The sequence below is a fragment of the Maylandia zebra genome, linkage group LG7 (assembly GCF_041146795.1).
Source record: "Maylandia zebra isolate NMK-2024a linkage group LG7, Mzebra_GT3a, whole genome shotgun sequence".
Classification (NCBI taxonomy): domain Eukaryota; kingdom Metazoa; phylum Chordata; class Actinopteri; order Cichliformes; family Cichlidae; genus Maylandia; species Maylandia zebra.
In genome coordinates, this window is record NC_135173.1 from 45037997 (window position 1) to 45062151 (window position 24155).

General features: G+C 39.6%; 1 protein-coding gene across 1 annotated transcript; it reads left to right on the forward strand.

Annotated features, from left to right (window-relative positions):
* Positions 1-17886: 17886 nt before the first annotated feature.
* sftpba (surfactant protein Ba) lies at positions 17887-24135 on the forward strand. Its single transcript, XM_004538180.4, has 10 exons — positions 17887-18018; positions 18093-18142; positions 19608-19682; positions 22339-22461; positions 22554-22664; positions 22759-22839; positions 22982-23165; positions 23510-23568; positions 23656-23721; positions 23804-24135. The coding sequence occupies exons 1-9, from the start codon at positions 17967-17969 to the stop codon at positions 23710-23712; spliced, it is 792 nt and encodes a 263-aa protein (XP_004538237.1). The 5' UTR covers positions 17887-17966; the 3' UTR covers positions 23713-23721; positions 23804-24135.
* The last annotated feature ends 20 nt before the right edge of the window (positions 24136-24155 follow it).

Below are 24155 nucleotides of genomic sequence, written 5' to 3' on the forward strand. Positions count from 1 at the left end.
CAAACATAATGATGTTTTTTATTCACATTAATCTCCTGAGCTGACTTTGCAGTCTTGTCTGAGCACGTTGCATTTGGCTTTTCTGCACTTTATATTTCATTCTGCTCAACACAGACCTGCTGCATCCCAAACAATGGAAATAATTTAAATAAATTAAAGGAGATAGGAGAGGGAATGCTATGCAAAAAATGGCCTGTATGTAGATATGAACCTTGCACGTTTTGGTTTTCATTTATCACTTTCAGCTTTGGCCATCAAGCACACTAACTTTCTTTTTTCTTCTTATTTCTTTTCATAAATAAAAGTTAGACTGTGCTGGGTTGGCAGTGTTGCCTCATTCAGGCAGTTCTTATAAAAGGCTTTAAAGCATTTACGGGGTCTGTCTTTTTGTTTCATTTATTGATGTAGTTAGCGACGCGCAGCATTACAATACAAACTTCCTGTGAAACTTGGGGCAGATTTTTTTTTTATTGATAAAAAATGAAAATCTTCATTGAAAACTAAGCATAAAAATCAGTAATTGTGTTTTTTACCATTCTTTCCTTCTGGGCAGTTCGCATTAATGCTTTATTAACTGAAGGCGTTAGCCACAGACGAACAAGTAAATAAGTAATAGGTTGTATTTGTTAGACATGCTTGAGCAATGAGGAAATGCAGTGAACCATAATTTTACCTTGTACCATTTTATCTGTGGGTGGAGATTCCTGTAGCTTTTGTATATAGACTGGCTTTGTGTTATTTGTCAAGGCAACCTGTGACCCAGGGGATAATAACACAAGGAACAAGTCTGAGAGAAGACCATCAACCTGGATAACAATAACTATGTGCACGTAGTCACAAGAAAACCATACTTGTTCTCGTTAAGCTCAAAGATTAGCTGAAAACACAAGTCGTGACAGTCGATGATGAAAAACACCTTTCATTTATTAATAGACTTCGTATTTCTGCTGATAGACTGCAGGATTACATTAGAAGCTGGCCTAGCTGGAACTAATCGCACATGTTTTTATACTTCATTTCTTCACAACATAGGCCGTCCTAAAAATGTCTGATTGAACAAGGAAATAAATCATTTGGTTTTTATTTTAGGTCAGCTACAAATATTCACTTGTTGAGACTGGATTCATTATGCATGTGAAGAAAACCATCTTTTTTCCTTTCATTGTGTTTCAGGTCATCCTTTGCATGTTTACTGTGTTTATCCTGGAAGTGATTTGTGAACTGCAAGCAGACTGATCATCCATGCAACAAAATAATTTGACCTTTGTTTTTGAAATATTTTTTAAAAATTGAGGTGCAAAAATTAAACATCAGGTAAATTTTCAAGCTGCAAAACAACTTCACTTCTGCACCATTTTTGCCATCGTTGTCTTCAAGAAGGACATTTCACAGGGTGGGTATCTTTGCCACGCTGGGGTTTTATTTTTTTATTTCATTTTTTTATCTAAAAAAGACGGCGGGACTTCACTTGAAAAGTTGGGAAATTGGGCTTGCAGTCATGTCAAAGAAGAAGTACATCCTCTTTTGAGTCTAAGGTTTTACATTTCAGGGCATAATATTAATAAAACAAAAACAAAAAAAACATCCTTACGAGATACTAAGTAAGGTACACACAACTTCAGATGAACAGCAACACATGCCTTGTTATATTGTGCCATTATTTTATTTATTTAACAGACATAAGTCAAAATGCAGAAGCAGAGGGTGGAAAAACTAATGACAACCTTACTGTTTCCATAGTAACTAAGAAGGTAAGTATTAGTCAGGTGATGCTAATTAAATGCAGTCATTTACCTAATCATCAACAACGATGAGCGTGTCTATAAAGTTTTAGCAGTTTGTTGATCTGGAGCATTCAGGTGTGTGTTAATGAAATACCAAGGAGGAAAGATATCAGCAATGATCAAGGACTACGCTTCAGACTCTCAGTTAACTTTTAAAGTTCATGGCAGGACAATTAGACTAAACATGTGTGATTTCTTTGGAAGGCTTTCAGGGAGAAAGCCTCTTCTCTCTACAAAGAACATGTCAGCACAGCTTAGGTTTGCAAAGTTGCATCTGAACCAACAACAAGACTTGTGAAACAATGTCGTTTAGACGGGTGAGACCAACGAGGAGACGTTTGGCCATAGTGCATGGTGCAATGTGAAGCACGGCGGTGGAGTGACCTGGACATCTTGCAGTTACTGAGTCAAGCATGAACTCTTTCTTTTCTCCCCCCCCCTTTCCCCCCTCTCCCCCCTCTTTTTCTTTTCCTGGATCACCTGTTGAGAAAAAAAGAAAACAAGCAGAAGAAGACTAGAGCAATAGAATAAACAACATCATGATGATCTATGGGAATATAACAGTAAATACTAAATGTTAAACATTATTGTGCACAGTGTGCTTTAAGGTAGGAGCCAATAAGGGTGTAGTTTGTGTGTGTGAGCACCCGTGTGTACACCTGTGAGCATGAACGCGCTTGTTTTTCTACATGTAATGATCTGTTAGCGGGTGTGGGGAGCCACAGCCCCGTCCACCGGGGCATGAACTCTTGACTCTCTGTACTCTAGAGTCAAATGTGAGGCCATCTGTCTGACAGCTAAAGCAGCTAAAACACTCCTCAGAGATTTGGGTCCATACTGATGTGACAGATTTGTCGGCCGCACGTCCATGATGAGAATCTCCTGTTGCTTCAACTTGAAGCAGCCACATTCCAACTCACTTAAATCACCATTCTTACCCATTTCAATGGTCAGCAGGTGATCTTGACCATTTTTGCATACCTAAATGAGTTGCATCGATGAGCAGTTGATCAGGTGTACCTCACAAAGAGCCTGGTGACTCTATATTTTTGTTACGAGACAGTTTAATGCTTGCTTTAATGGATGTGTCTAAGACCTTAAACATTAAGAAATATGATTCATGTTTTCGTTCAGACTGTCTGCCGGTGATAAAAAAAAGTTTATTTTTCCTTCTTTCTGTGAGGAAACCTCTGTTTTTCGCAACATTAGCTGAAGGATTTCACTTGCAGCCGTGTCCAAATCAGACTTTGAAGGAAGTAAAAAAGCAGAAATAAAAAGCAACGACTGAGATGTTGTTAACTAACTTCAAGGTTTAGCAAGAAATCCGATTTCACCACAGGGTTGGGTAGTAAGTTTCGAGGTGTTTTGTATTAGACCTGATTCTGCTTTTAGATTTTAGCAACAAGGCTGCACAATCAGTGCAACATTAAAGGTGCAGCACTTTCATTTTTAATGATCCCTTTTATCTAAAATTATTTTGTGAGATTGAACAATGCCTCTTAGTTCAGTTAGTAATTCCGCTGGTGCTTTATACTCACCTTCATTATAAACATGATAAGGAAACTGGGAACTAGAGACAATAAATCGTCACGCTTGCTTTGGTAGTTCAGCATGCATGAAATCTTATCTTAACTCACCACCTTTATCAGATCGTCCTAATGGTTAAACCACATTAACCCTTTTTACGTTTGTCTTTCTGAATCTGGTTCACCCCCCCTTGTTTTTCTTTCCACCAAAGCAGTTTAGGGTCATCAGGGCTATAATAAAACATCTTTGTAACCATTTTTTAAAGCAAGGTTAAAGGAAGGCTGTGTCATAAAATACATTTTACCCATTTTTGACTTTTCTTCTTGGAATTGAAAACTTAGCTGCTTGACCTGATTTCAGCCTGAACAAAATCCTAATATTCAGGGAACATTTCAGGAACTCCGTTATTGAAGTTTCGACGCGTCTTGTGAAACTAAAAGACAAATGGCATGTCTGTTGTCTCACGTGTGTTTCCTGTTTTTAAACAAAGACAAATGTTATAGTGTAACGAGTCTGCATTCAAAGAGTGTGTGTTCATTATTATTTACCATTTCAAATGCTTGATTTAAAAATAAAAAATCTATAAATTACAGCAGAAAAGGATTTCTGTCAGCCCCGGCATCACTTCACCTCTTTGAACTGCAGTTCTGTGTTGCTCCAGTTAATAACTGACCCAAACACAAATGCAGGTACTTTACAGTCAGTATTTACATTTGTAGCACAGCGGTTTAATATGCGATTCAAATGGTTGTGACTGTACTTGTTTATATTGTGTTTATATCAGTGAGTAATTCTGAAACTTTCTATCTCATATAGATAAGAGTTCTGAAGTAGGTCATAATAAACACACTGGCCACTTCATTACACACGCCTGCTGACGTTCATACAGAGCGTCACGACGAGGAAAGAAGTTAATTTAATTGACTTTGAGTGTGCCGTTACTGTTGACAGGCTCCCTTCATCTCAAGAGTCGATTTCTGCTGAAACATTTGAATTGCAGGGTCAGAATTGGATTCAATTTCAATTTTATTTCTATAGCACATTTAAAAGTCACAGGTACAACAAAGTGCTTCACAAACGAGCCATACTTGCAGGTTTACAGCAAAAGAAAACAATTAACAACAAAGAAATACAGTTATAGGATGGTAATATTGCAACAAGCACGAACCGGGAAGAAATTAAGCTAAGTAGTTATATATAAGTTATATAAACAAGATGAAAGCACAGGCTGCTGGCAGTGGTGTAATCATGTAGGGGGTATTTTAATAGCACACTCTGAACCCTTCAGTACCAATTTAGCAATGCCAGAGCCTATATATTGTTGCTAGCCGTGTCCATCCCCATATGACCACAGTGTAGCTTTTGATGGCTTCATTCAGCAGAAAAACAAACAAACCTCAAATCATCTCAAATTGATTTTCTGAGCATGACAATGAGTTCACTTTACTCAAACTGACTCCACCGTCATTAGATCTCAATCCAGTAAAGCACCTTTGATGTAGTAGAACAGGTGATTTAATTCACAACCATCAAATCTACAGTAACTGTGTGATGCTATCATGTCCATATGGACCAAAATGTCTGAGCACCTTTTTGAATCTGTGTCATGAAGTATTCAGGCATCTCTGAAGACAAAAGGATTCTAGCAAGTGTGCACAGAAACACACAGAGTAATAGAGACAGACACAAAGGTAATATGTGTATTAAATCTATGTTTGTTTGTCAACTTCAATCCATATTCCTCAGAGAAGCAGCTTCCACGTATCCCACCCCTGAAATTAAACTATATTTGCTACTGGCTTTATCTTCTGAGATTCAAATTTCAAATATCCATTCAAATTTCACGAGACTGTATTACAAGACTGTACTGTTTTCCAACTTTTGTTTGGTGATTGGTTTGGTGATTGGTGTCCTCGCTTGCAAAGCTGCAAATACAAATATTTATTGTTTCTGGTTATACATGAACGACAAACGGAAAAAACCCCGTACTGTGATCTACAATGAAGAGATGAGCTTGATCGCGTCACAAATTGTGAGGTTGAAGGAAGAAGAAATGTGCAGAATGCCAAACTGATTTCACAAGCTGTGAAAGAAAAAGTACCTTGGAGAACAATGGGTTTAAATTAAACAATGAGTGATGCAATATTCAGTGGAATTCCAGCCTTTTTATTTACTGTATCTATTGTGACACTAGGAACACGATACTATAGCTTTCTGTTAATGTCTGTCATCTCCTCTGATTCAGATTACATGATACACATGATCACCAGGAAGTTTTATTTTTTATAGGGTTGAATAATGAAGCGGAAGAACAAAAAGAAAATATTAATCATTTTTCATTTCAGTACACGCCTCTGCAACACAAATCCAACACTCTTTGTTAGTTTGCGTGAGATACTATTCAACCTTTAACAACCATCATAAAAGTACATTATTACTCACAGGGCAGTGCATTTCTTATTGTGCAAAGAGAAGTTATTAAGTGATAATGTGATAAACTAAATGACTGTGGGGTTTTGCAGAATAGCAACGATGAGGAAGGATCTTCCTGCAGTGTTGATGAGCCAGGTAATGAGGTGACGTTGGTATGGAACAGTGTTAAACCATGTGGTTGATACAATTCACAATGAGGATAGTGATGCCAAACTGCATTTCTTAGCAGCTTTTCAAGGCAGTTCTTGGAAAAATATTTAACAAGCAAATAAGCTGTCAAAAAAGAAATAGCTGCTCTGTTTCTTAATCTCTGGCTGGCAGTGGCCAGTTTAAAACATCTCATACCAGCTTTGCTCTGTATTTTTAGATATTGTGCAACATTTACTGGGTTTTCCTGCATGCACGCAAAAATAAAATGAAAAATAAATTGGCAACCCCTCCAAGAAAGCTTTGGGCTCACTGTTTATTTAATCAAAATAATATATATATATATATATATATATATATATATATATATATATATATATATATATATATATATATATATATTTGTTCTTAACTTCCTTTAAGTAGAACAATACAGAATCACTATGCAGACCAGTTATGCTTACATAAAGAGTCAGCCCACAAAGGCCCATTTTGATCCAGGAACAAACTCTCCTTTCCCCGCTGTATGTCGACTTGTATCCTCAAACATAAAGCCTGAGGGGGGGCATAAATGTTGGACCTTTAACTGTATTTTCATAAATTTTACAGCCTGTCCTACTGATAAAGACCTTCCCCACAGCCATTCATACCACTAAACTGAAGTAATAGGTGAACAATTAAATAAACGAAAAGCTCCTGTTTTTTCACTGTGCACTCTGGAAAGATCTTTTCCAGCAGTTTGCTGACAGCAAAAATAAATCAAATAAAATAAAATAGGACATTTTCTATGACTTAACAAAACACTTCTGTAATTTTACACATTTATTTCTTACAATTTAAGCTCAAGCCCTGACAGACATCTTTCATTTACTTCAGCAGTATTTCTTTATCATGTAAAAAAACAAAACTGAGAGGTACTGTTGAAATGGCACTTCCTTCTCTTATACTGAGATCTCTCGGGAATTTAAAGTTAAACTACTTTGCACTGACAGAAAGACCGCTTAAGATCAAAGTATGTTGTATGTGGCTCATGAACATACATGATTTACATGAACGTGATGTACGCTTGACACTGAATACTAATATTCTAATTACTTTCCTTGGAGGCCAGCAGTTAAAACAATAAAATAATTACTTACTGTTGGGGGCGATCGTGGCTCAAGAGTTGGGAGGTCGCCTTGCAATCGGATAGTTGCCGGCTCGAGCCCCGGCTCCGACAGTCTCGATTGTTGTGTCCTTGGGCAAGACACTTCACCCGTTGCCTACTGGTGGTGGTCAGAGGGCCCGGTGGCGCCAGTGTTCGGCAGCCTCGCCTCTGCCAGTGCGCCCCAGGGTGGCTGTGGTTACAACGTAGCTTGTTATCACCAGTGTGTGAATGTGTGTGTGAATGGGTGGGTGACTGGATGTGTAAAGTGCTTTGGGGTCCTTAGGGACTAGTAAAGCGCTATATAAATACAGGCCATTTACCAGTACTTGAAAAGTAAGCTGGAACATGAAAGGGAACAAAGGCAACAGAGCTGACCACAAAAGAGGAACATGTGAGGGAAAACAACACATTAAATGAAGCTCATACAATGGTGGCAGCAGACCATTTTTTTTTGTAACAGTTTCACTTTGTTACAAAGAAGTGCTTTACCCACACTGAATTAAAGTCATCTGTGCAGCACTGAGGCTAAAGGATAAACAAAAACAGAAACATGAAGAAAAGGAGCCTACATTTCCAGTTCTTCCACAGATTTGGACACCTGACAGCTACATGTGTCTGCAAAGGTCAACGTAGCACCAACCAAGAGCCATGTTCAAGGCCTGGAGTTTCATCAGTAATAAGTTAGTAATAAACGAAACTCCAGAATCATTGTGTGGTTCTGACTTTGACTTTTGAATCATAGTTTGGTTCTAGGGAAGTGGATAAAAAATGTTTTTTGCCACAGGTATGATAATAATGATCGGGCCATGAATGGGACAAAACCCCTCGGAGTAAAGAAACGACACTTCCCTCCTGATTATGAATTCAAAACACGGCAGTGGACTTTTATCGGTTTTATCAGATGTGATCACATCAGCCAATTCCTGGCGTCGCTCTCGCTGTATCCTTTAGATTAAAAAAAAAATCCTATTAAAAAGTCCTATTAAAGTTTTTCCACCTTTAGTACTAAAGAGTTTTCAGACGGAAAAGTAGAAGAGAATAGAATCATACCCAGGCTGCTGCACCAAGCATTGTGGCACATGATCACCTGCTTACAGTTTTTGCCCGTTGCTTGAACACTATAAACCCATGCTTATACTAAAGTAACACAACTTGAAGCTTTTGTTACCATACCTCAAACACATGTACCCATACCTTGAACAAAAGCGCTGCTTTGCACCCTAGTTGCAATTATGCAACACACTTACTCCTTTATGCAACACACATGGTCCTGCACACTACACTCTATTTCATACATAAGACACCTCGTTCACAAAATGACATTTCAGGGTGCCATTTGGAAAACACATGTATCCAAAATACAAAACACATCGGGTAATTGCAACCACTCAAATACACACCTGAAGGCACTTACTTGCAAAACTGAACACCAATTAGCCAACCACAAAAAGCCCTCAATTTAGCCAATTCAAGAACTTTGCAAGCATGGATGGAGGGAGAGCAAGAGGAAGAGGAGGAGGAGGAGGAGGTCGAAGAGGCCATGGACGGACCCATATTTCTGATGAAATAAGAGCAACTTTGGTGGACCATGTCATCAACCATGGCCTGCCTATGAGGGAAGCTGGGCAGAGAGTCCACCCACATCTAAGCCGCTTCACAGTGGCATCTGTAATAAGAACATTCCGACTAGAAAACAGGTCTGTCTTCACCTCTCTACCTTCTACTCTACTCAGATGGTTTTTATAGCACTGTTCTACAGTATATACCATTACCATATCAAGTGTACAGGGTATTGCAGAGTGCTAATGCTCCTTTTGCAGCCAAAGTGGTAGTTTCTGTGAAACATACCATGATTACTTATATTGAAGTACAGTGTTGTACAGTGGATGATACAGTGTATACAGTAAAGTACTGTAAGAAAAACAAGCAAAGCGATGACAATATGAGGTTGTATTTCTCTAGAATGACTCGAAGACCTTCTGGGGGAGGACGCCAACGCCTGTTCACACAACAGCAGGACCTTGCCGTTGTGGACCTAGTGGGGGCAGACAATGCCATCCGTCTCCACCAGCTACGAAAGCAAATACTTGCAGACAGGCAAGTGTTCAACAACATAAACCATGTGAGCATCACCACCATCAGACGCATCTTGGGAAAACACAGCATCACCATGAAGCAGCTCTACAGAGTCCCATTTGAGAGGAACAGTGACAGGGTCAAAGGACTTCGAGCTGAATATGTACGGGTACGTGTAACTGTCCCTTACATTTACAATAGAGTATTGGTGAAGTCCAGTAGCAGCTGAATATGTACCATATCAGTACCACATGGATCTATTCTGAGAGCTACACAGGTACCTGTGTGATGGGGTGAGGGTTCTGTACAGTGGGGCAAAAAAGTATTTAGTCAGCCACCAATTGTGCAAGTTCCCCCACTTAAAATGATGACAGAGGTCAGTAATTTGCACCAGAGGTACACTTCAACTGTGAGAGACAGAATGTGAAAAAAAAATCCATGAATCCACATGGTAGGATTTGTAAAGAATTTATTCATAAATTAGGGTGGAAAATAAGTATTTGGTCACCTCAAACAAGGAAAATCTCTGGCTCTCACAGACCTGTAACGTCTTCTGTAAGAAGCTTTTCTGTCCCCCACTCGTTACCTGTATGAATGGCACCAGTTTGAACTCATCATCTGTATAAAAGACACCTGTCCACAGCCTCAAACAGTCAGACTCCAAACTCCGCCATGGCCAAGACCAAAGAGCTTTCGAAGGACACCAGGAAAAGTATTGTAGACCTGCACCAGACTGGGAAGAGTGAATCTACAATAGGCAAGCAGCTTGGTGTGAAAAAATCAACTGTGGGAGCAATCATCAGAAAATGGAAGACATACAAGACCACTGATAATCTCCCTCGATCTGGGGCTCCACGCAAGATCTCATCCCGTGGGGTCAAAATGATCATGAGAACGGTGAGCAAAGATCCCAGAACCACACGGGGGGACCTGGTGAATGACCTGCAGAGAGCTGGGACCAAAGTAACAAAGGTCACCATCAGTAACACACTACAACGGCAGGGAATCAAATCCCGCAGTGCCAGACGTGTTCCGCTGCTGAAGCCAGTGCATGTCCAGGCCCGTCTGAAGTTTGCCAGAGAGCACATGGATGATACAGCAGAGGATTGGGAGAATGTCATGTGGTCAGATGAAACCAAAGTAGAACTTTTTGGTACAAACTCAACTCGTCGTGTTTGGAGGAAGAAGAATACTGAGTTGCATCCCAAGAACACCATACCTACTGTGAAGCATGGGGGTGGAAACATCATGCTATGGGGCTGTTTTTCTGCCAAGGGGACAGGACGACTGATCCGTGTTAAGGACAGAATGAATGGGGCCATGTATCGTGAGATTTTGAGCCAAAACCTCCTTCCATCAGTGAGAACTTTGAAGATGAAACGAGGCTGGGTCTTCCAACATGACAATGATCCAAAACACACCGCCCGGGCAACAAAGGAGTGGCTCCGTAAGAAGCATTTGAAAGTCCTGGAGTGGCCTAGCCAGTCTCCAGACCTCAACCCCATAGAAAATCTGTGGCGGGAGTTGAAAGTCCGTGTTGCTCGGCGACAGCCCCAAAACATCACTGCTCTCGAGAAGATCTGCATGGAGGAATGGGCCAAAATACCAGCTACTGTGTGTGCAAACCTGGTAAAGACCTATAGTAAACGTTTGACCTCTGTTATTGCCAACAAAGGTTATGTTACAAAGTATTGAGTTGTATTTTTGTTATTGACCAAATACTTATTTTCCACCCTGATTTACGAATAAATTCTTTACAAATCCTACCATGTGGATTCATGGATTTTTTTTTCACATTCTGTCTCTCACAGTTGAAGTGTACCTCTGGTGCAAATTACTGACCTCTGTCATCATTTTAGGTGGAGGAACTTGCACAATCGGTGGCTGACTAAATACTTTTTTGCCCCACTGTATGTGTAGCACTGTAGTACAGTAATATGTTCTCTTTTTTTTTTTCAGAGAATCTTGGCCATGGATGGAGCTGCACAGCCTCATGAATTCATTTTCATTGATGAAGCTGGATTCGACCTGTGCAAAACAAGACGATGGGGTCGTAATGTAATTGGCCAAAGGGCAATTGTGCACGTCTCAGGGAAGCGCGGGGGAAATATCCCATTGTGTGCCGCCATAAGCCTTCGAGGGCTTCTGCATCATCATGCAAAACTAGGTCCATACAATAGCCAACATATACTCACATTTCTAGATGCTCTCCATAATATAGTTGTACAGAACAGACCAGATCAGCCCAGGTTTGTGGTGATATGGGATAATGTCAGTTTCCATCGGGCTGCTCTGGTCCAGGCCTGGTTCTCCAACCCCAACCAACTTGAAGTGGTATACTTGCCCCCTTACTCACCATTTTTAAACCCTATAGAGGAATTTTTTTCGGCCTGGAGATGGCGTGTATATGACCGCCAACCACATGCCCCCATGCCTCTTCTGCAGGCAATGGAACAGGCCTGCGGCGACATTCAGGTGACAGCAATCCATGGATGGTTTCGACATGCAAGAGGAGTTTAGGTTTAGAGAGTAGAGTTTCAATTTGGCACAGATGTGAATGGTATATTTCCCAGTGTTGTGTCATGTTTACTTGTGTTTAGAGTTTTGGCACAATGAGCGAAGTTTTGCAAAATGTGTTCAAGCAACGGGCAAAAACTGTAATCAGGTGCACTAAACTGGCACTAAAACTGACTTAAGGTTTCAGTGGACGGGTTAAAAACACAATGGTTGTTACTGTTATTACTGGCAGTGCGTCAGTAATGTTCTCACCTAAGTTATCTGTTCCAGTGATAGTGAAGACTATAATAATTAATCCTTTCACCCACCAGAGGTCACTACTGGTTTCTTAGTGTTTTTTGGTTTTTTTGCATATTTGTCATAATTGCATGTTTCAGGAAAACATATAAACGTTAATATTAGACAAACATAACCTGAGTAAATGTAAAATTTAGTTCAGTTCAGTTTCATTATTTCATTTATTAAGGGGAAAAGGCTGTCCAAAGCTACTTACATAATTGCTCCCTAATCCTAATAACTGGTTGTCCCACCCATGGCAGCAAGAACTGTAATCATGCATTTGTGATGACTGCCGATGAGTCTTTCACATCACTGTGGAGGAAATTTGTCCCACTCTTCTTTGCAGAACTGTTTTAATTTAGTCACATTGGAGGGTTTTCAAGCATGGACAGCCAGAAGGATCTTATGTCCAGACTTTCACTAGGCCACTCCAAAACGTTCATTTTGTTGTTTTTGAGCAATTCAGATGTAGATTTTCAGGTGTGTTTGGATCATTGTCCTGCTGCATAGAGAGCAGAATTCACAGTTCCAACAAATTACGCCAATTCATCCGGGTCCTGAAGCAGCAAAGCAGCCCTAGGCCATAACACCATGTTTGACTGTTGGTGTGATGTTCTTTTTATTAAATGCTGTATTAGTTTTATGCAGACGTAACTGGACTCCAACCTCCAAGAAAGTTCAACTTTTGTCTCCTGAGTCCACAAAAGTCTTGGGGATCATCAAGATGTTTGTTGACAAATGTGAGACTTTTTGGTCAGGAGTGGTTATTTCCCTTTCCATGCATGCTGCTGTTTCACTTTCTACAAAGAAGTGCTTTACCCACACTGAATTAAGGTCATCTGTGCAGCACTGAGGCTAAAGGATAAACACAAACAGAAACATGAAGAAAAGGAGCCTACATTTCCAGTTGTTCTACAGATTTAGACACCTGACAGCTACATGTGTCTGCAAAGGTCAATGTAGCACCAACAAAAAACTGTGCTCAAGCCCTGGAGTTTTTTCAGTAATAATTTGGGATTAAATGATACTCCAGGATCACCGTTTGGTTCTGACTTTTACTTTTGCACTACGGTTTGGGCTCAGAGACAGAATTACACCCAGGCTGCTGCACGAAGCCTTGTGGCACGTGATCACATGCTCAACCAGGTTGTAAAGCTGAAGCTTTGGCCATCACACACCTTTGCCATTGTAACACACATTCCAGAGAATTGATTTATTGGCAGGAACACTTACTGGCAGTGTGTCCATAATGATCTCACCTAAGATAGTTATCTGTTCCAGTGATAGTGAAGACTGTAATATTTAAACCTTCCAGTCATTCACTGAGTCTGGATGGTCCCTGTTTCATTCCCCCCCCCCCCCCTCCCCCCTCCCCCACCACCACCACCACCACCAGAGGTCACCACTGTCCATCCCTGACGTGAACAGCTCACCTGTTGTCAGCTCTGGTTTTCCTGGATTTGCTCACGAGACTTGGATGGGAAGTTCGTCCCCAGGCTTAAGTGTTTCAGTAAAAGCCATTCTTACCAAGGTCAGCACCTGGAGACAGAACTGATAACAGATCTGTGTCAAGTCTATGGGTGTCCCAACACACCCTACCGGTAAATGAGTGATTGAACCAAATGGTGGCTGAGAACAGAAACAGAATTATCTCCTATTACACCTGAGTGGGTTAGGGAATAATCAATAACTAAGCTATATCTATACCAATACGAGAGATAAAGAAGAACAACAGGAAGCTAGGATTTCCCTGTTCTTCCAGGTGAATATGCCCCAGCTGTATATCTGAGAGCAAAGTTTGGTGACAGACATAAGGGACGTGAAGTAGAAAGTCCCCCCTATGATGAGAACTCTGAGTTAAAGCTAAGAGTCACAGCATAGAAAAGGCAGCAAACTCTCCGACCACTATAAATTTACAAGCATAAATAAAAAAAAGCAGAACTTTACTGTAAAAAGTTGCAGTTACAGGTGCACAGTGTAAATCAAGCATGAGTCACAAATGGAGTCCTTTCACTTCTTTGTAGCTCGCTGCTTCATTTATAACTGAAACTCTACCAACTATATAACAAATTCTTGATCATTATGTATAATATTCTAAAAAATATTCACCGAAAACAAAAGCGTGAATTACAAAGATTTATTTGCATTTTTTTTGTTAATGAGGACAAATTTCCTGGATGTTACCTCAAACATAAAAAGCAGGCAGATTTTCTGCAAGAATACAGAAAAACACTCCAGTAATGATAAGCAGCTGTGCACCAAGACTGTAATGGGGTTGAAAGGGAATGACATTCATGTAAAACTGTCTCACTGTTGGCATCTAGACCGGGGTGGGGAACTCCAGGCCTCGAGGGCCGGTGTCCCTGCAGGTTTTAGATGTGTCCTTGAACCAACACAGCTGATTTAAATGGCTAAATTAGCTCCTGCAGTTCTCCAGAGGCCTGGTAACGAACTAATCATGTGATTCAGGTGTGTTGACCCAAGGTGAGATCTAAAACCTGCAGGACACCGGCCCTCAGGGCCTGGAATTGCACACCCCTGATCTAGACTGAAACTGTAAGGCATATTGAAATAACTGAAGTGACGTGTTCTCCTCTGACAGGTGCTGCTACTGTATTTTTGTGGTTTCTCACAGGAAAACTCAGGTTATATCGAGAAAGGGGAAGACTGTCGGGGGACAGCTTTCAGCTCTGGAAAACATTTACAGCATGCACTGACTTAGGAAAGTCAACACCATCTGCAAGGACCAAGCACACCCATGCACAGCCAATTTGAACTTCTCTCATCCAGTAAACTAGAGCAACCTTTCACACATAGACCTTGAAGCTCTGAATTACGAGCCAAGAGCCATAAACAGGTTTAACTAGTCCATCAAATGTCCGCATAACGACTGTTTGGACACAGTTTTAACTACCACACTGCAAACCTGCACTGCAACCATATTATTGCATTACCTGAGTCATTTTGAAACCATTTGCAATTTGCACTGTATTCATATTTTTTATTGTTTTATTAAATTACTATTTTTTTACTAGGAAAATGATTTTATTATATGGAAAACTTGCACAGTGTAAAGTCATTGACTGCGCTGTGAAAATACGGTTTTGGACATTTGTGAACAACAAGAATGAGAGAAACATAAACATTAAAATTACTCACGGTGACTTAATGACCTCAGATTTTTCCCTCAAAGGTTAATCAGGTAGAGACTATATAAAAACAGCATGAGCTGCACCAAGTTTAGTGGTTTACACATTTGCCTGGTGATCCCAGATTGCAACAGAAAGGACATCTAGTGTAAAAAATCTGGTAATCAAACATGCAGAGCTACCTGCTGGGCTGTTTGATTTGGAGGGGGGGGGATTGGCCCTTTTAAGACTACATGTTTCCCAGCATATATTCACAAATGCCCATTGATTGTTAAAGGAAAAAGAAAACAAACAATCAAAATTCTCAAGAACATATCAGGAATGCATCCAAATCCAGATATCTTTCTGTTTCAAGTGTTCTTAATTCGTGCCTGTTGTGGAGGGAATTTCAGGCCCTGGAAGAGGTTTGCAGTTTCAGACCACCGCTGTTCAAAACGGTGATGCTTCTCATTATCTGTGTCCACAGCTGTGAACGGGGCAGTTTTCAGAACTTCACTTGGTTTGGTGTGAGATTTAGTAAAACAAAAAACAAAAAAATTGGAATGGTATCAAAAGAGTGAGAGACATTTTTCTGAACAAAGCAGAACTAGATAATAGTTAAATAGTAATAAAATAATTGTAATCTAGATAAATATGACCCAAAGGTTTATAGAATTTGGTTAAATCAGCCAAATCCATTAAAAATGTATATAAAGTCCTTATTAAGTTGTTATAATTGAAGAGCCTTACAGTTTTCTAAATTCTAATTTTCTACATTGTCTTGTATAGAAATAAACGACTTCAACAATTTGCATTATAATTTAACTATATGAAAAAAAAAAGATTTCTGTAAAGTCCAGAGAGCTGCGTCTTTCCAACAAAATCACTCCACGAACTCCCTGTATTTTGATATTTGGTACAATTTCCAGTTGAATAGCTTTTGAATTATTTCTTGTCTAAACATGTGGGAGCAGGTACATCTGAGGTGTCACTGAGCAGTCCTTTGTTGTAATGCAAACATAAAAGTTGAAGAAGCAAGAAAGGGAACTAGTGCCATGATTTCCTGTAACTGAAGCCTCATGCTGCTTTTGACTTTATTTGAACCTGAACATGTGATTGTGCAGGTGTTACAAAATGTAGCGCAAACAATATGGCCTCGGTTATCTTCTACAGCAGTCAGTGAAATAATAATGCACATCTTCACGAAAAAAAACCCCCACACTACTCTGCACAAATTAGTGACCAGGAACTGGTTGTCCCACCCATGACAGCAAGAACTGTAATCATGCATTTGTGATGACTGCCGTTGAGTCTTTCACATCACTGTGGAGGAATTTTCTTCCACTCCTCTGCAGAACTGTTTTATTACAGCCACATTTTTATGGTTAAAGGTTAAACGGCCTGTTTAAGGTCATGCCGAAAGCATCTCATGTCCAGACTTTTCCTAGGCCACTCCAAAACTTTAATTTTGTTGCTTTTGAGCAATTCAGACGTGGATTTTCAGGTTTATTTGGATTATTGTCCTGCTGGATAGAGAGCAGAATTCACAGTTCCAACAAATTATGGCAATTCATCCAGGTCCTGAAGCTGCAAAGCAGCCCCAAACCATCACACTACCACCACCGTGTTTGACTGTCAGCGTGATGTTCTTTTTATGAAATGCTCTTTTTTGGTCAGTCTCTGTTTTTTATTGTTGACCTTAACAGAGGAAAAGGAGGCCTGCAGATCTGTATATGTTGTTCTGGGTTCTTTTGTGAGTTGTGAATGTGCTCTTGGATGAATTTTGCAGTGGGAGATTCACAAATTCTGGGAAGGGTCAGCACTCTTCCAAGGTTTACCTGTTTGTAGATAAAGGCTGTCACCATGGTTCATTGGAGTCCCAAAGCATTAGAAATGGCTTTGTAAACTTTTACAGAAAGTGTCTTTAAATTGTGATGTGATATCTCGTTTTTTGAGATCTTTAATTTCACTTTGTCCGACAGGTTCTAGTTAAGTGTTTTCTTGATTCAACAGGTCTGGGTGTGGTTAGTGAAACTAACCTCAGGTTTCTACAAATGCGATTAGTCACAGCAACTTTCTTTCTTTTTTTTCTTTCTTTTTTTACAAACAGTAGGCCCAGTAGGCGGGTGTGTTTAGTTTTTTCTCTTAATAAATGAAACCATCATTTAGAAAATGTGTTCTATATTTACCCCGGTTTTTAGTGTCTAACAATACTTTTTGTTTGATTTTAAGCATCTACTCTGTCTGACAGTATTGAGCTAGTTATTCTAATTTTTTCCACAGGAAGTAGTAGTACAAATGGCATGTCACAGAAGTTTTAAATGTAAAAATAAACTTAACAACGACCTACAGTCATAGATCTGTGGTTATCAAAGCTTGTTGTTAGCATTAGGTCAAGGCTGTAAGGCAAATTCCTACATGTTTTATATTATTTGCTGATATTGCACAGACTCTGGGAAGCTAAAAGGAACGAGTTGAAGCAGGAGAAACATTTCCCCCATTTATGTTTGTCAAATGCAAACTGAGATTACAATCTGAAACAGTTACGTTGTGAATGGTACAGTTTTAAAGAAAGAGCGATAAAGTATGCAGAGTTGGATATGACAGTGTAGTGCATTAGGAAATACAGCACATACTTACAAAAAAAGCCCACACATGTCTTGAAAGATAAAATAATAACTTGTTTTTGCACCTTTGTGTGAGGAAGTGAATATGAAACTCGACTAACATTACCATATTGAGAATGGGAGGGGAATAAAAAAACTTCTGCTAACTGAATGAGATCTTATCAAATTGGTTCAAGCGTGCTCCCCCCCCCCCAAAAAAAAAACCTAACGGGTTGAGACCACAGCTGTGGATCAGATATAAGCAGCTCTTGCAGTTCACCCACAGATGTGAGGAAGGAAACCTTCCAGAGACTAACAGAAGATGGCCCTGCTTACATTTGCCCTGCTTCTCTCCATCGCTCTCCAAGGCTGTGGTAAGACAATAAAATAAAGTATAGTGATGAGATTAATTAAAGTGAAGGTTATTAATGAAAATTTCTTCCTGTAGCCTTGACTTACAGCAGCGGTGGTTTGGAAAGCGTTCCTGAAGAGTTAAAAGTAAGTGATTTCTCATAGTTAAGCCATGCTTTACATTTAAATCAGGGGTGTCAAACATAAGTGACGGGGGCCAGAATCAGCTCTGCAAGGACTCCAATTCAGTCCACTGGACGGCTTTGGAAAATCTTTTCATGAGTCTTACCCAGTGTTGGTCAAGTTACTTGAAAAAAGTAATCAGTAACTAATTACTGATTAGTTCCCCAAAAAAGTAATCCCGTTACTTTACTGATTACTTATTTTCAAAAGTAATTAATTACTTAGTTACTTTTTAAAAAACACGATTTACAACCTGAAGAGGTGATAAAGCGATAGATCTTTCAGCCCAATTCTACTTTTTCTACATAATCCATCATACAAAATGTAATCAAATGGAAAAGTCTCTTTTTAAAACTTGTTTTATCAGTTTTAATCTTTTAACTTTATGCATCAAACAAAAATAAAATTATATGCACCATTCTCTGACTTGAAGAAATTAATTTAACATTTAAACCTATTTTCTGCACATTCCAGCACATAAAATAAAATATTTTTTGTGTTTGCACTCAGTCTTTCAAATAGATGCAAGTAAAACACAGCAGAAAATAAATAAAGTCAAAGACTAGTGGTCCCTTTGCTCTATTTTCACCTGTAAAGCAGGAATGGGGTAGGCGGAGGTTTACTTACTTTGAAAAGTAATCAGATTACAGTAGCGCGTTACTGCCCATCTCTGGTCTTACCGCATTGCCTACTAATAAAGGCCTCCTGCATGGCCACTCAAAGTAGACCAAAATAAATAAGTAAAAGACATGAAAGTAAAAGTATGTTGTGTGTTTTTTTCACTAATGACTATAGAAATTTCTAATTTGTTCAATGCGTGAGGTCTTTTATTTACTTCAGCAGCATTTCTTTGTCATGTAGAAAACCTGAGATGAACTGTAGAAATTACATTTCTTTTTCTTATGTTAAAATATCTCAGGCAGTCAATGTGTAGTCTTTAAACTCACAGGAGGGGAAACTTCACTTGTCCGGCCCACTTATGATCAAAGAGGGCTGTATGTGGCCCTCGATGTGAAAAGAGTTGGACATCTGTAATTTAAAATTTAGTAGTAGTTAGTAAAAAGGAAAAAACTCACATAATTTCCCTGAGTACCATGAACATGTTTGCAGACTTTTTCCCTAAAACTCTTTTTTTTTTGTGGGGAATTGTAATGACACTATAGGAGTGTGTGATACTTTAGCACTGCTCACAGTGAGGGCAAAAGCAAATGTAAGGGCGCAGTGTTGAGAAGTGAGATTTTCATTTCTTCAAAATGAAGTCTGCTGTTACGCGTCGAGTTATAAAAGGTTGTAAAAGTTTTACCACCTACTTTTGAATCCAGATTGAATAAACTTTAAACCAAACTAAACTGTGCCCACAGCACAGAGATCCCAACAAACCTAGATTTAGGGTATTAATTTATGTTCATCATGTGATTTTGTTTTTCAGACCGGAGATGTTTGCCAAGACTGCACCAAAATATTTGAACTCCTTGTTGACATGCTTTCCAATGCAGACCTGCAGGTGAGTACACCTGGTGCCCGAGGAGCAAACACATTCCTAAATGTTCAAATTTGCTCGCTGATAATGTTATCCACATCTTCCATTCCCATATTAAATATATTATATAAGATTAAAATATGAGACCTGTGGCATGAATAAAGAAAAACTAAATATTTTACATTCCAGGAATTTTTAGTGTAATCTTATCATCTAGAGCACATTTTTCACCTTCGGAGATGTAAATAATCTGTAACCAGTTGTGCATGTCTTAAAAACACACACACCAAACTAAAGGTCACTTCATAGTTTTGGTGGTGAGCCACTTCCTATTTTTTCCAAGAAAAGTTGAAATGAAATTTACCATTCAAATTTTGTTCACACACACACACACACACACACACACACACACACACACACACACACACACACACACACACACACTTGACTTCCAAGATCCTCTTTTGATCTAGCCTGATCTGGTTTACAGGCTCCAAAGACAGAAATAAGTTGGGGGGTTTTTTTTTTTATCACGTATGTTGATAAACATTGATATAAAAGAGGATGTACACATGGAAAGATGCAGAGAAAGATGTTTGGGATTTATTACATAGTATGTGTCTGGAGCTTATGTAGCACAGCAGCATGCTGGTGTGAAGTCAAGCAATGCCTTTATTTAATGAACACAGCAGTATTGTGAACACCCCTTGTTTTCCTTTTTCACACTGACATGGAGTGATGTATATATAAAAAAAGAAACAACACATTAGTGTCTGAATATTTGAGTTTCACCAAACACCGCATTGCTCAGTGTCCACGCTTCACCTTTAAATCGGTGCTGCCGCTACGAAGTAACACCTAAAAAATACCAGCGTTTAATCACATGTCACTGTATCAGTGCACACTGTTAATCTCAAAAAACAAAAATGAACCAAATATCTGTTTAAAAAAAACAAACAAAACTGTTACACAATACTGTGCAAAAGTCTTGAACCACCCCTCGTTTTGTTGTGTTTTGCTGGGGAAAAGGTGCAGTGGTTCATTGCAATGTGTAAGCATACATGGAAATACAGCGTAAGAGACAATAACAGAGTCTGATTCTAATGAGGTTGAAAGTCAGTATTTGGTATGACCTCCTTTATTCTTCAACACACCCTGAACTGTTTTCGTGTTATCTCTTAATATTCTTATTAGTCTTCAGAAATAGTTCTCCAGGCTTCTTGAAGGACATTCAAAGCTCTTCTTTGGATGTCGGCTGCCTTTTGTTCTGCTCTCTGTCAAGATGATCCCACACTGCTTCAATAATGCTGAGCTCTGAGAGGCCCATCCATTACCATTAGAGGCAAGCACACTACTGGATAAAATGCATCCCCACACAACAGGAGATGCCAGATGGCTGTAAACACTCACTGTTGGATCGCTTTACTGAGCTCCTCTGAAAATGACTTAAACCCAAAATTTTTCAAATGATGATTCATCACTCCATAAGTCCTGTTGCCACTGATTTTCAGTGTAATTTGGTCAACCTTCTCTTGTTATTTCCCTTCCTTAAGAGTGGCTTCCTGACAACCACCCTGTCCACTCAGACTCAATCTCTTGTTAGGCAATGATGAACACTTATCCTCTATTTGTCCAGTTTCCTGAAACTTTTTACGGACACGCTGCACCTGTCTGCCAACCTTTGATTAGGTTGGTGCAAAAATACTACTAATACTAGGGTTTTGATGCTTGAATGCATCATAGGTCAGTATTAAGTGTCTTAACAAGAAAAGGGTTCCTCAAGACTTTTAAATAGTATTATATAGAGGAAAATATGAAAACATAAATAAAAAGTAACATATGCCTTGTTCTCAACCACTACCACATGACACCATAGTAAACAAGTCTGGGGAAAAAAAACCCTGCTACTGTTAGGCACAAATAGAAAACTGAATAGTATTCATTCAGTTCACTTGTTAACTCTGTGACTGTTAAGATTTTGTACTGAAGCTTTATATCCACAACACTGATTCTGGTTTAGGGCCTCACATAGTATTAGTAGGTGGTTAATGAACATGTTGTGATTGGATGAAAGCTAAAGGGGCAGAAGACAGGGGGGCGATCGTGATTGATTGAATCTTTATTTTGAACATGTTGAAAAAGTACAACAAAATAGAATTAAAAGAGACAAATGAACAAAGCAAAACAAAAGGAAAACGAGCAACCAGCGGGGCGATCGTGGCTCAAGAGTTGGGAGTTCGCCTTGTAATTGGAAGGTTGCCAGTTCGAGCCCCGGCTCAGACAGTCTCGGTCGTTGTGTCCTTGGGCAAGACACTTCACCTACCGCCCACTGGTGTTGGCCAGAAGGGCCGATGGCGCGATATGGCAGCCTCGCTTCTGTCAGTCTGCCCCAGGGCAGCTGTGGCTACAACTGTAGCTTGCCTTGCCTTCCACTAGTGTGTGAATGGGTGGATGACTGGGTGTGTCAAGCGCTTTGTGGTCCCTAGGGGGGACTAGTAAAAGCACTATACAAATACAGGCCATTTAAATGCATTTTAATAAATCAACAAGTTTATTTATGTAATGTGAAAAAAAAAAAAAAAAAAAAAAATGCCACACCTGCTCTGCTTACTTAGCTGAAGACAAATGGGGCTACCAGTCTTTAAGTCAATATTCTGACTCACCGCTTTATTCTGCACAGAAAAAGATCATGAATGGCATTGAAAGCGTGTGTGCACTCATGCACGGTCCAGCTGCCAATCTCTGCAAACAAGAGGTGGAGAAGATGTTCCCACTGGCCATCAATTTTGTTACTTCCATCTTGGTAAGTCTGAGAAGTCCAAAACCAGATGCATCCTTGAGTATGGCATTTCTGACACTGAGAAGTCAGTAAACATGTTTTCCTCTCTTCCACAGAAACCAGCGGAGGTGTGCAAAATCCTCGGGCTCTGCAGCTCTTGTGATAAAGAGCAGATGCTCAGCTATTTTGCCCAGGAGGCCCTTCAGGCTGCTGTGACAAGTGATAATGTGAGTATCTGAAGTTTAGAAAGACACATTGCGGGGAGAAAAAAAAAACAAACAACATTGTGCTGAACTCTTGCCATTTATGTGCCTCAATCAGGTGAAGCCTTCAACCGAATGCTCCTTCTGCACCTTCCTCATCAAGACTTTGGAGGGTTTGCTTCCCAAAGAAAGAACAGAGGTGAAACACGGTTACACCGCACATAAAAACAGTACTTCCTTGTGCTGCACACAGACACTTAAAAGCAATCAGACCACACAGCTGAGAGTAATCACTGCCCGTGTTTTTGTTTTTTTTTTTTAACTCTGCTCCTCTTCTACAGGAAGCAGTGGTCAAGCTGCTGGAAGAGATCTGCCATATTCTGCCGGCCTCCTACCGCAACCAGTGTGAGACTGTGATCGACAAGGTCAGCAGGACAGTGCTGGATGCAATACTGGCTTATGCGACCCCGCAGGCCATCTGTCACCTCATGCACTTCTGTAAAGGGGAAGAATCTCTGCTTGTGGGTCAGTTTGTTCTCCCTTGCTTCTATTGCAGTGATTGTGATCGTTTACTTAATATGTCATATGTTGGACAAAATCTCCAGAGACCAGGATGTCCAATAATTTGTCTTGTACATGCTTTATATTTTAAAAAAAAAGTTTAAGTGCAGACCTAATATGGCATAATTATACATTAGTTACAACTGCATCATTCATGCATTACAGTACTTTTTAGGCCCAGGAACTGAGATTTAAATTTGATGCATCCGTCTAATCTGAAAGCACAAATCAAAGTATACAAAACGTCCCTTTAAAGAATTCTCAGTTAGCAAGTGAACTTTCTTCTATCTCCTGCTTTAAACCTGCAGATCCATGCACTCTGACAACATACAGATGCAGAGACGTCAAGACTGCTCTCAAGTGCGGAGTAAGTAAACCTCTATTACAATGAATTCACCCGTTCAGCTTTCAGACACTGCAGTATTACATGCGACGCATGTCTCACTTTGTGCAGACTCTGTTCTACTGCCACAAATTTGCCTGGAAGCCTCTGAACTACAACACAATCTGAAGGATTAAGGTGGGTGTACATTGATTACAGTTTGTGTGAAATCAAAGTAAAAAACATGCAGTCTCAATAACACAACTTCTTTTCAAAGCAGATCCAATAAGAGTCAGCGTGGTGGACGCAGCAGATATTTCATCGAGCACCAAATCTTCATCAGCAGCATTTTAACAGTATTTCACATCCCAATTTGATTTCTTACTGCATACTGTAATTTTTGCATTATATATTCAGCCTGCACAGAGTTATGAAATGCAGAAAACATTGTGTTTAAGTGTCATCTTTACTCCGCTACTGCTACTTCTTGTAGCAGAGTAAATATTACTGGCTCAGAGTTAGATTTCACTTATTGCCTTTTAATATACCAACCATTTCTCAAGTTTCCTGTCTCTTCTTTAATAAAGTGTTTTTGTAGTGTTTCCCAGCTGACTTGACAACATATCCTTTGC

Coding starts and splice junctions, on each gene's coding strand:
- sftpba (XM_004538180.4), top strand. CDS start 17,967: ATGGCCCTGCTTACATTTGCCCTGCTTCTCTCCATCGCTCTCCAAGGC. Junction 18,019..18,092: donor CATCGCTCTCCAAGGCTGTG/GTAAGACAATAA, acceptor TTCTTCCTGTAG/CCTTGACTTACAGCAGCGGT. Junction 23,569..23,655: donor AGACTGCTCTCAAGTGCGGA/GTAAGTAAACCT, acceptor CACTTTGTGCAG/ACTCTGTTCTACTGCCACAA.